The 13,270-nt window shown below is 37.2% G+C and overlaps 1 protein-coding gene across 7 annotated transcripts in view; it reads right to left on the reverse strand.

Moving 5' to 3' along the window:
• Positions 1-781: 781 nt before the first annotated feature.
• Positions 782-13,270, reverse strand: part of KDM4C (lysine demethylase 4C) — a 463,317-nt gene continuing 450,828 nt past the window's right edge. For all 7 annotated transcript variants that reach the window (XM_069090752.1, XM_069090754.1, XM_069090755.1 and 4 more), the window contains 2 exons: positions 8,227-8,319; positions 782-5,572 (listed from right to left, as the gene is read on the reverse strand). In XM_069090752.1, coding sequence (XP_068946853.1) covers positions 5,396-5,572; positions 8,227-8,319 — 270 coding nt within the window. In that variant the 3' untranslated portion in view covers positions 782-5,395. The remainder of the gene's footprint in view (positions 5,573-8,226; positions 8,320-13,270) is intronic.

The following is a 13,270-nucleotide window of genomic DNA, read 5'->3' on the forward strand; positions in this document are numbered from 1 at the left end:
AGTCAGAGCCAGATTGAGTGGAAAGCAGCAGCAAGAGGACAGGACCAGGCAGAAATGGCATTCATTCTCACAGTTAGCTGTCTTAGGCCTTCACATTTTCATGAAATCTTCATGCCAGATGAAGAGAAGAGAAGGCAGGGGGATATGATAACTGTCTAGTTCCTTTCATGCAGGAGAGGGAGCAGAGTCGTTTGCTTTGCACTCAGAAGGCGGGACTAACAGGGCTAACAGGACTAACCGCTATGGGTGGGAGCTGCAAAAAGGCCTATGCTCGTGGGCTTGGCATTTTCTATTCATGAGAGCTCTTTAAAAGTGGAATGGGCTTTTTGGGGAGGTTGTGGGTTCTCCCTTAGTGGAGGTTTCATGGACTACTGATTTAGAGGTCAAAGGGAAATCAGAGGCCATCTAATCCAACATTCTCCTTTTACAGAAAAGGAACCTGGGGCCATGATATGCCCAAGGCCACAGAGCAAGCAAGTAGCAGAGTCAGGATTTGATGTTCTACCCAGCTCCATAACCAGCACATCTCAACTTATCCCTTGTATATTAGATGGTCCCTGGTGGGTTTATTGTTGCTGTTGTTGCAGTTTTCATTCATTCATTTTCAGTTTAGGATGAACTAATATAGCACTGATGGAAGTCTTTTCTATCTCTGAAATTCCAACCATTATTGCAACTCATTATGAACTTATTTAGAGACATAATTGTTAATTGATCTGTCTTTGATGTTTGTTTGGCTGTGTAAAGAGAGGGAAAAAATCCACTAAGAAGGAAAACAAGATACATTTAAGTTTGCTTTTATTTCAAACATACTTAAAGAAACGGTTTTTATATATACCAGGCAGATTTTATGAAACCCTCCAATTTCATGAGAAAGAAATTGCAATTAGAATTACATTAGAATTGTCACAGCTAAGCAATTTTTTTTAAGGCTAAGGGACTTCAACCCATTTTACGGTACAAAAAGAAAAAAAAAGCAGTTAGTGTAACACCAAGAAATTAAAATTACAATTGAGGTGTCATACAACAAGTGAAAAGTTTTAACGGTCTGGTCTGAGAACTAATAACCACTTCACAAAGAATGCAGTGAAGTAAAGAGATGGGTTTCTCAATAGCAAAGGAGTTCATTTATTCCTAAAACTGTTTTTCTAGCTCTGTATACAGCTGTACTCAATTAGGAGACCATTTGTTAGGTATGACCATGAAAAACAGCTGTATTTAAGATTATACTGGACTCTGCTCATTTTCTTCCTATGGCAGCCAATCAGAAATCCTGTTGACAGGCCAACTTGCTCAGAATGGATAATCCTATTTTGATTAAGCCCTCTAATGCCTTACACAGGCTTACTTTCCTGGCAAACAACTGGGAGATTCAGGTTGGTTCTATTCAAAATCTGGGAGAATCAAAATCAAAAGAAAGGACAGAATGGGGAAGCTTGATGTGGTACAAAAATAAAATGGTAAAAGGTGGTGGTCTTTTTTCAGAAATATAAAAACCCTATTGTTCTGCCATTTGCACTGTTCAAAGGGAAACTTCATGTAGGGAAGAAGTTCTGATTGAGTTCACTAGGCTTAAAACAGTAAGGGGCTTTAGAAGTCACCTAAGCCAATGCTTTCATGTTCTAAGAGAAGAAACTGAGGCCCAAAAAGGCTGAAAGATTTAACCAGGGTCACCACGGCCATAGGGAGCAAAAGTGGGTTCTGAATCAAATGTTGACAATAAATCTAATACTCTTTCCACTAAATCAAACTAAATAAGAACTTGGGTTTTAATCTGGTCTCTGCCAATAACTTGCCTCTGGCACTTAAAATCATTCAAATCAACTCAATCCAGCACGGATTTCTTAGGTTACTACTATGTACAAAACACTATTCAAGGCACTAGGGATACAAAGACAAAAATGAAACAGTCCAACAGTCCCTGCCCGCAAGGAGCTTATATTCTATTGGGAGATATAAGATAAATATAAGATAACTGGAGGTGGGAGAGAGCACTAGCAACTAAGGGGGATTAGGAAAGACTTTTCTGAGAGATGGCACCTGAGCCCAGCCTTGAAGGAAATGAAGGAGTCTGAGACAAAGGGGAGGAAGATATGTATCTCACACATGGAGGGGAGTTGGAACACTGATTTCAAAAAGCAACCATCAGGCCAATTTGGCTGGAACAAAGAATGCTTGAAAGGGAGTGGTGTAGACTAAGTCTGAAAGGGTAGGCCGGAGTCAGACTGTGGAGTTTGCCTTTTATCTGAGAGGCAAAAGGTAACCAATGAAACTTCTTTAGCAGGGAAATAACATGGTTAGAACTGTGCTTTAGGAGGATAACTCTGGAAGCTGTGTGGGATGGTGAAGGGGATATGAAAACAGGGAGATCATTTGAGAAGGTACTGCAATAGTTGAAAACAGAGTTGATGAGTATTACCCCTAGGTGAGAGCTAGAACAATAGCTGTATGTTTGAAGAGAAGGGGAGCAATGTAATGGATGATTTAGAGTCTGAACAGACAGAAGTTAATTAATTGTATGTAGTGGGTTAACATGGAGTTAAAGGGTCAAAAACTAAAGTTCTGAACTTGAGTGATTAGAAATATGGTAATACCTTCAAAAGATAATAGGAAAGTTTGGAGGAAGGCTAGGTTTGTAATAGAAGAAAACGTGTTCTGTTTTGGACATAATGAATTTGAGATGCCTAGAGGGCAGCCAGGTAGAGACATCTAGTAATTAACTAGTGATGAAGAAATGTAACTGAGAAGGTCGATTAGGGATGAATATTATAGATTTGGGCGTCATCTTTGTAGAGATAATATCTGAACCTATGGTAGCTGATGAGATAACTAAAAGAGAGAATATAGAGAGAAGAACGTTCAGAACAGAGTCTTACAGGGACAGTTACTACTTGGTGGTGGGACCTATGTCTAGCAAAACTGACTGAGGAGTGGTTAGATGGGTTAGAGAAAAAACTGGGGAAGAGGGGTATCAGAAGCCAAAGGAAAAAAAAAGTATAGAGGAGGAAGAGGTAGTTAAATTAACACTTTCAAAAGCAGTAGAAAGGATATAGAGGATATTGAGAAAAGGTCATTTTATTTAGCAGTTAAATAATTATTGGTCAACTTGGAGAGAACAGCTTCAGAGGATTAGAGGGGGAAGAAGCTAAACTGAAAGGGGTTGAGTAATAAGATATATAGAAATGAAAAGGACATGATACAATGAAAATAGCAAGGGATCTTAGATCAGAAGACCCTGATTCATTATATGACTTTAGGCAAATCATTTAACTTTTCTCTGCCTCAACAGTCTCATCTGAAAAAATGAGGGCCTCTAATGTACCTTACAGCTCTAGATGGATTCTTTGAGGGCATGATAGGATTAAATGAACATTTGGTGTTTGTTTTTTTAAAGGACAGAGGATATATACCAAAAGTCAGTAGTCTGTAGAGAAGGAAATGGTATATAAAAGGAAACTGAAAATGAAAGAAGGGATGGCTGAAGGGGTAGGCTCCCAAAGAGATCAGGGTCAGGGAGATGGCATCAAAGGCACAAGTAGATGGCTTAGTATTAGTAAAGGGTCTCTTTACCAAAAGTTCCTTTTCATCAGAGACTGGAACAAAGTGAGTCAAGATGGAAGATTATTATTGAGGACTTTGGATGTGTAGAAAGAAGATAAAAGGAAGTTTACAGCAAATGGCCTTTATTTTTTCAGTAAAGTATAGACAAAGTAATCTCTCTAGAGTAGGAAGGAGGCTTTAGGTGAGAAGAAAAGTTTTGGAGTAACTGCTGTGGGGGAGTGCACTAGAGAGTCAATCATGGAAGAATAAAAGCCCAGTTGATAGGCATGGTTAACAGAAATATATAGTAGACCTAGTTAGTGTGACTGTGTGACCCTTCAGTGGTGTTGAGCAGCACACGAGTGACCTCAGACAAGGTTCACAGGATCATAGACTTAAGAGCCAGAGGGATCTCTTGGAGGCATTCTAGCCCAACCTCTTCATTTTACATACAGAAACAGGCCCAGAGAGGGAGAGTGACTTTCCTACATTGTAGGTGACAGAGCTTGGATTGGAACCCACATTTTCCTGAATCCAAGTCCATGCCCTATGCACTACACTATGCTGCCTCTAATGCAAAGGAGAAGCCCAATATAAGCAAGGATCAGGTCTTCAGATTTAGTGCTCCTGTTTCAAAGGAGAAGCTAGGAAAAACCCAAGGTTAGGTTGGTGCTTTGGGAAAACATATTTGCTAACTTTTTCTAAAGTAACATTAAATCCCTAATCACATGCTGATACAAAAGGTCTGTGGCAGAGAAGGAAAACCTTCTCAGGTCTGGCAGTTGCTAATGCCATCAACCTAGCACCTCTTCCCATGACTGATTCTTTTTTTCTTTTTACTGGAACAGAGTCAGGGAGGTAACTAACCACACCAGAGGACAGTGGGCTGGAGCAAAATGGAATTGTTTATTTTTAAACACTAGTACATTTGCAGGCTGTTTAAAAAGGAAAATCATATTATATTAGTTCAAAACTAGCCATATAAGCATATATATTTAAACTCTAATTTTACAAACACATAATGAAAGAAACTTGTATTTTACAAATATCTATTTGGAATAAGCATTAAGAAAAAAAAAAGTGTTTAAAAATAACTGCCCCAAATTTCCCTCTTTAAATATACAAAAAACCAAAACCAAAACACAACAAAAGCCCAGATAATTCATAAGAATTCTCCCTTAAAAGCCAAAAAAACATTCACAAAGGCCAACAACGCAGTCCCCATCAGACACAATGAAGAGCAAGTGATATAAAAAATGTAATAGCTTTTTACAAGTACAGCACAGGTGCATAATGTCTCAGCACCAGACGTGCTGCCTTTGTTTTAAAAATGTTTTATAAAAACTTCCATTTAAAACAAACAAGTTAAAGTCCTTCCCTGACTGTGGAAAATATTCAAATCTCTCTCTTCCTACCTTGCTGTATAAAGACTTCTGGCCCTTAGGGGAGTGGAGGGGAAAGAGAGGGGGGAGAGAGAGTCCAACAAAAGTATCCTGCCTGAAAGCCCTAAGTCAGGCTCTGTCCAGAGTTCTTCCGTGCGTGGGGTTTCTTTTTAGATGATGTCTGTATTGACTATGATTCCCTCTCACTTGGGAAAATTGATCCAAAATTATACAAAATTACTGCTTGTGGGTGAGAGGGAGATTGGGAATGATCTTAAATTGATGTGCCAAATCCACAGTGTGTATTAAAACTTTCTTGTGGCCCAAAACTAGGAGTCTGACTCATTATCCTCAAAAGACACATCCTGACCCTCATCTCACTGAAGCACATAGTTTCGACGGCTGGTCATCCATGGTCACATCTTTACTTCCTTGGTGTACATTGCTGTGATTCTCTGGGTGGCCTAGTTACTCTATAGACCCTTCTGGCACTTCTTCTGAAATGAACTCTTTAAGAAAGTGCGGTACACGGGGTCATCCACATATTCATTTTTAAATCTGGAGCTTAACATTCGCTGCCTCTTCTTTTCTCCTTGAATTATGTCAGCTCCATAAAATGTATCTTCAAACCGCATATCAGAAGCTGTGGACTAAAAACAGGCATTACTCAGATTGAAGATTTCATTTCCCAAAAGAACATGACATTTTGGCAAACACCACCCACAGAAATGGAAATTGATCTGATTTATGCAGATGGAAGTCAGAGTTCCCTGGGGACAGCAGAAAAGATATGCTAATGAAGTCCTCAATATTGGGATCACAGGATTTTAGAACTAGAAGGTGCTTCTGCCATATTTTACAGATGAGGAAATTAAGGTCCACAAGGGTTAAGTGAACTATATGGCTTTTCCCATGATGCTCCAAGGGAGTTTCCTGAGGGCTACAAAACACATTTTAGGTTTGCTTCTTTATCCTCCTAAATATGTTTTTCAAGGCCCGCTTGCTCAAATGACCTCAGACATTATATTTAATGATATCAAAGTACATAAAAGAGCTTATTATATGACCCTTTGTTCAAGGTGAATGAGATGGATGCCCAGTTTAGGGGCCTCAAATGCAGCCAGGGCTGGCAGAGTCAAAAATACTGGAGCAGCCCCTGAGGGACCGCTGCTGGCAATTAAATAATAAAGTGACGAAAAAGGGAATTAAAAACTACCCCCTGCTGTAATAAGATGTAATAAGATAACTGGCTTTCAAAAGAGCAATCCACTTGTGTGGGAGCTGCCAAATCTTACCAAGATGCAAATGCTAGAATCAAACAAAAGAGTTCCATGGCTGGCTTCCCTTCTCTCCTCCCCAAATCAGTGGCAGGCATTTTAATTTTGATTTGGCAGAATGCTGTTGCTGAACTATCTTTCACTTTTATAAAGGCTAGAGTTATCACAGGAGAAAATAAAACATCTCTGAAAGTGTTACCACTGTGAAGGCACAGCAAAAGCCAGTTTCTCAAATGCAATTATAAAACCAATTTACCAGTAGCTACAGTTAATTACGTACTGTTGCTATGGTAATTCTCTGAGACAATAAAAAGTAATGGGGCTGTTTCTGAAGTTAGTAGAAAATAACCCATCACAATCACTGAGGTGGACTGCTGCTTCTTGTGAAAAATATCTCCTCAGATGAGCTTGTGTTAGAGAGGAGAGAGTAGAAATCAGAACCTGAAGGTGTCTCCACATAGCCCGCTAACCTTTTATGGTGCATGACAATCCATGTAGTACTTTAAGAGGATCACAGGCTCACTGATTTGAGCTAGAAGACATCTAGATCTTAGAAGACCTTGAAAAGCATCTAGTCTGACTCCTTCAACTTAGGATGAGGAACTGAGGCATAGGGAGGTTAAATGACTTGTCTAAGGTCAGAGAGAAAGGAAACAGCTAGAATTTGAACTCAAGCCCTCTCATCCCAAATTCAGTACCCTTTCCACTCTATCTGTAATACTTCTAGGGTCCATAATTTATCATTATCATCATTTTTTTGTGTGTGGCACCCTCAAAAAACACATCTTGGCCCTCATCACACTAAAGCATATTATGATAATGCCAGCTGGTCATTTGTTAAATACAAGAGAGAAGGAAAAGGAAAGTTTTCAACAATGGTAACATGTAATTGTGTGAGTCAATAAACTGAGCTAAACCCAATTTAAGCATATTTGTTTGGCCACTGGAGATATTCAATGAGCCCCTGTCCATTTCTTTCTGAAGGGTCTGCTTTTCTGACTCTGCTCAATTATATAGCATAGAATGTGTATCCAAACAGGTCAGTGACACAAGTGACCCAAGCTATATGTGACATTACATAGATTCTCTCTGCCATGTTTTTGTCTTTTTTGGTGTGGGTGGGTCTGAAATTCTTCTCTGAGAAGGAGAAAAGAAGTGCAAAGGTGAATGTGTGAGTTAATTGCTCTGAATAACTCTTAGAAGCTGATTTGATATGATGTTGACTACGAAGGGTTCTTGAAGGATTTGAAGTCACATCTATTATGGAACAAAGCAATTATCATCCAAAAAGAAAGAAAAAAGAAAACAGCTTATTTAATGGTTTAAGGCGGATGGTACTTTAAGTCTAAAATATTCAGCTATTGTGCCTTGTATAGAAATGTGGATTTTTTTACAGGCCTGCAAAATAATTTCAGAGATCACCTGCTACAGTTCTCATCAAATAAACTAGGTTTTTAAAACAGGTTCTAAAAAAGGCAAAACACAGAAAGTGAGGCGATCATTTCTAGCCTCTACAAGGGGATGATTCCTTTCAAGGGCTATAGAAGACTTAAAACACTAAAAGGCATTGAAGCTTGCTAGACTTTTGATAGAATGATGTTGGATAATGTCTTAAATGGGGCAGTGGATTTTTTTCTTCTTTTGTACCTCCTTCTCTACAAATAAGTTTTCTTTCACTCATGCAGATTCTCTATATGTTTCCAAGGATGTATGTTTTTGGATAAGGTGAATAGCATTACTGTTCATCTCAATTTTCCTGACTGCACTGTTTTTAAAGGAATTCTCTTTAGTTCATAAATGAGGAAATCATTTTGCAACTGATAGTCAAATAGTTAAGAAAATAATTGAATAATGCTCAGTGTTTAAGGAAGCCTTTATTTTACTCCAAGGTAGTTTATAGGAGCTTTTTAGGGGAGGAGAATTTGGTCCGTGATTTCATCAGTGTCAGGAATTCTTAGTAGTGAGTGTAGGAAATGAAGGGGGAGAATGAACACAAGTGGCTACACTGGACAATTTCTAGCACTTACAAATCGAGCTTTCACTCTTTTGGGCAACTCTTCGTCTAAAGTGTAGATATCCTCTCTCTTCATTGCAATCTGGGATCCATCTTCAAATTCAACCTAACAAAAAACCGACAGTTACAATTCACAGGAAGGACACTAGAAAAGAGGAAGGAAGGAAGGAACAAAGAAAGAAAGAAAACAGGCACCAACGAACATGGCACAGGAAGTAGAAATTGCTATCTTCTTAGCTGACTTTACCTAGGTCCTAACAAAAATTCATTCATACCAAAATTCTTGAAAATTAGGCTCTTGAGAGGAGATATGAAAATTGCATTCCCTAAAGCAAAAACAAAGGTGAAAAGTAGTTGCAGCTCAAATTATTTCATGGAATACATGATTATAGAAAATTTAGCAATCAGATTTGTTGCAAACAGGCTGGTCGGCCCATCTGGATCATTTATTTATTTTATAAACTATGATAGCATAAAAGGGAGGGCCGTTTTACTTTCAGAAGGAAAAAAATAATGTATATCACAGTATATAAAAATCCACGTAAACCAAATTCTTATTTCAATTACAGCCACATTAAAATTTTAGCTTCCAACCTCATGTTAGCCAAGCTCTATCTAAAAGGCTGGGAATAATCTAAAGTATCTTATCATCATCTATAAACCAGACTGTATGTAATTTGCTAAATGAATGAATGAACATCATCTAAAATGGAGATGCTTTTACACTGTTTCCAATTTACTGAGGGCAGAAATTAATTTTAACATACCACATTTCAAGGTTATAGAAGGCCATTGCAGAGAGAAATGACAATGGAGTAAATACCAGTTACATTGGATCTGATGCATTTTCTTAAAAATGTTCATCACAATTTGGATTTAGTCCAGTCTCATCCCTTTTGCAGAAAATGAGAATAAAGACAGAATCAGAAGTAGTAAATTGTTGCTTATGGCAGAGGATGATGAGCTAATATAATTATGCTATACTTTGCTCTGGCCAGGTCCCATGTGGATTATCAAGGTTAGTTCTTGTTATCATATTATAGGAAATGACATAGAGCAGAAGAGAAGTGGTCAATATGGTGAGAAGACTGGAGAATGTGCCAGGATAAGACAGCATTTCTCCAGGCTAAGAGAAAACTTAGGAAGGGACTTGAAAGGCTGCCATGTGAAAGAAGATAAGATTTAATCTGTTTGGGCCACGGGGACAAAAACCAAGTAGTCAGAAGTGTCAGAGCAGCATATTTACATTTGACGTTGCTGACCATTTGAGCAGTCCCAAAGTGGAATGAACTTTCTCAGCAGGTAGGGGCTTCCTCATCACTGGAGGCCTTCTAGGAAAGGCTACATGACTACTACAACTAGAATGGACTCTTGGCCAAGTATAGGTTGGATTAGATGGCCTCTGAGGGGCTTTCCAACTCTCACTCTGTGAATCTTAAAATAATCCATCTTTGAAATAAGTATGTCTTTTCAAAAACTACTGATCTTCCTCCCCCGTTAAAAACATCATTTATATGAATTAAATATTTCCTGACATCTATACTATATTAAAATTAAGGTCTCTTGTCATCATAAATAAAAAATGAATTTATTTAGTACAGATACCCCTTAAATACAACTTAAAATATGCCACAACTTGAATAAACCTTCTGGAAAATATATAACAAATAGTTACAGTTCATGCTATCCATATATTGTCTTAAGTATGATAATGTGGTCTTCCTAGGTTGGGGATTGTAAGCCATTTCACATAAATAAGTGGCGTTTGTTTTCACTTTAAAAATTTTTTGTTTTCCAAAAAGGAAAAGGAACCATATGTATTATATTTATTTATAGCAAAATATTTATAGCAGCTCTTTTCTGGTGGGAAAGAATTGGAAAATTGAGGGATGCCCATCAATTGGGGAATACTTGAATGAAGTGTGGTATGCAATTATGATGTAATATTATTGTGCTGTAAGAAGTAACAATCAGGATGCTTTCAGAAAAACCTGAAAGACTTACATGAGCTGATGCAAAGTGAAATGTACTGTGTACAAAGTAACAGCCATATTGTACGATGATCAGCTGTGAATGACTTAGCTCTTCTCAGCAATACATTGATTTAAGACAACTCTGAAGGACTTATGATGAAAAATGCTATCTATCCCCAGAGGAAAAACTGATGGTGTCTGAATACAGATTGAAACAAATTTTTTTTTCTTACCTTATTTTTTCTTGAAGTTTTTTTTTGTCTTATGTTTTCTTTCACAACATGACTAATATGGAAAAGTTTTGTATGACTACACATGTGTAACTTATATCGAATTGCTTGCCTTCTCAGTGGGGAGTGGGATAGGGAGGGAGGAAGGGAGAGAATTTGGAACTCAGAGTTTTAAAAACCAATGTTAAGAATTATTTTTATATGTAACTGGGGAAAAATAAAATACTAAAATAAATTCCCCCAAAAGCTTTTTTGTTTCCTTCAGCATAGTAGTTCATTTAACTCTCATATAAAATCTAGTTATTCAATTTGATCAAATTAAATTATTTAATAAGCACTGACTAACAAAATGACTGGAACTTTCTTCTGTTTTGGATCATTAAGAGATTTCAAAACCTAAAAAGTAAATTATTAAAACTGGGATATTCTTGTTTAAACATTTCTTTAATGGTGAGGCATTTTTTTTTCCATCTTCAAATGCTAAACAGATAACATTCAATAATTTTGGAATGGTCTTGCCACATTCTTTGTGCCATTTCATATCCACTCTCTCCACCATGAAATGTGCATATATTACAGATCAATTTGCTATAATGTGGAAAACTATCTAAAATAACATATTGATTAAAATCTGTATTAAAAAATTGGCATAGTTAGACCACTCCATTCTCAAAATGGCAGACAATCTATTGAAGTGAAAAGAAATTTAAAAAAGGAAATTTGAAAAAAAGTTTAAAAACATTAAGAGAAACCTCATTTAAAGTGTTAAATTTTTCAAAGGTCTTTTTATGAATTAAAAAAAAGTGAGTTATTAACTATAAACCCATTTGATCATTCAATGGTAAGAATGAATAGGTGAAAAAAAAATCCAAGATAATAACAGGATGAGATATCTGTGTCATTTAAAACAACTTTTGTAGGAATGGTAATTTTTGTTATTAGACCATAAACTCCATGAAGGCAGAGAATGTATTCCATCTAAATAGTGTGGCTACCCCAGGCTTTGCCCAAAGTAGAGATTTAATAAAAAATATATTTTATTGACTGATTTAGTCTTAAAACTATCAGTATACCCACAAAGGCACTTCTGATGTATCATCATAAATCCTAGCGGAATATCATGATGCTGATTACTGGTCTTATATATACAACCTACTCATTTTAAGAGTTTTCAATTCTCTAACATAAGAGAATGGTTTATGCATGTATCCTTGAAAATGAAATGAGAGCAGGTAGGTTTTAACAGATCACATAACTATCAGCAGTGTAGAGATTAGAAGACCCCCAAGTCACTCACTTGCTCAATAAGCTCCAGTGACTCCCTACCAACTCTAGGATCAATCAAGAAATAAATATTTATTAAGCACTTACTAAGTGTAAGGCACTAGGAATAATTTTTCTTTGTTTTTAAGTAAGTGCCTACAAGAAGCTTACATTCTGATTCTATCAAGTGAGACATATACACGTTAATGTAATAAGGTAATAGTAGGAAGGAGGAGTGACTTCTGTTGGTCATTTAAAGCTCTTTCCAACCTGGCTCCAGCCTAGCTCTGTAGCATATATAGCAGCTTTGTAGTGTGTACACACACACATACACACACACACACACACACATACACACACACACACACACACATACACACCCCCTTTCATTCACTCTAACATCTAAACACACTGTCTTTTTGCTGTTCTCTATATACCACATCCCATCTCCTCTCTCTGTGCCTTTTCCTTTACCCACCAAACCTGGAAAGTGCTCTCAATTGACCTCTACCTCCTAGAATCACTAGTTTCCTAAAAAGCTTAGCTAGAGTGTTAGCTCCAACATGAGACCTTGTCTGACTCCCCTGGTGGCTAATAGCCCCTGCCAAATGACCTTATACTTACTCTGTATTTGTTTTGTATGTGCTTATATGTAGACATACTCTTCCTAATAAGTAAGTTCTTGAAAAACAAGAACTGTTTCCTTTGTTCTTTTATCTCTGGTGCTTAGCACAGTGCCTGGTATACTTGTAACAAATGTTTACTTATTGATTGATCCCATTCTGTCTACTGTCTGTTGATTTAATATATAGGATCTGAATCTGTGAAACAAAAGGCAACCTTAAATGCTCTCATTAAACCAAAAAATCTTCTATGGAAATATTAGAGTAATACAAGATTTTATGATAGCTGCTACCATAAAGAGAAATTTGTCTAATGATCTGCTCAGAATCAATCTAATGCATAAGAGATTAAGATAATCACCCAAAGTGCCAAATGTCTAAACATAAAAGTTATTTCCCATCAATGCTGAGGTTCTCCAAATATCATTTTCAGATGGCACTGATTCCTTAATAGCTAGGATGGCTCCTCAATGAAACCCCTAGTTATTTTAAAAAGTTCAGCTCAATCATTCACACTAGAAAAACAAAGTGGACGAAAAATACCTAATCCCCAAATTGCAATATCAGCTAGATGTACAGTCTCCTAAACTAGGCCAGTATTATATATATATATACATGACATGTGTTTCAGGTGGATGATTAGTTGGGCCCAAACTTGGATAAGAGGAGATCAAGAGAGGCTACATTTGGGAAACTGCGCAGCACTTTAAACAACTCCAGGCTGCCCCTTGTGGCAAAAGTCAATTTTTAAAACAACCAGATTTCTCACAATGATTCTAACATGGGCTAAGAACATGAAATACCAGTCTCCAATGAGTCAAACTATAGGTGATCCACAAAGCAATGGAGAGGCACATGCATGTAAATTGCAGCCTATTAAGAAATCCAATCCAACAAACATTTATTAAATGCCTACTATGTGCAAGACACTATGCTAAATGCTAGAAAGGAAGTCCCTGCCCTCAAGG

Source organism: Petaurus breviceps, unplaced genomic scaffold, assembly GCF_028583685.1.
Source record: "Petaurus breviceps papuanus isolate PSGF00001 unplaced genomic scaffold, PetGlider_PUasm1.0 187, whole genome shotgun sequence".
NCBI classification, from domain to species: Eukaryota; Metazoa; Chordata; class Mammalia; order Diprotodontia; family Petauridae; genus Petaurus; species Petaurus breviceps.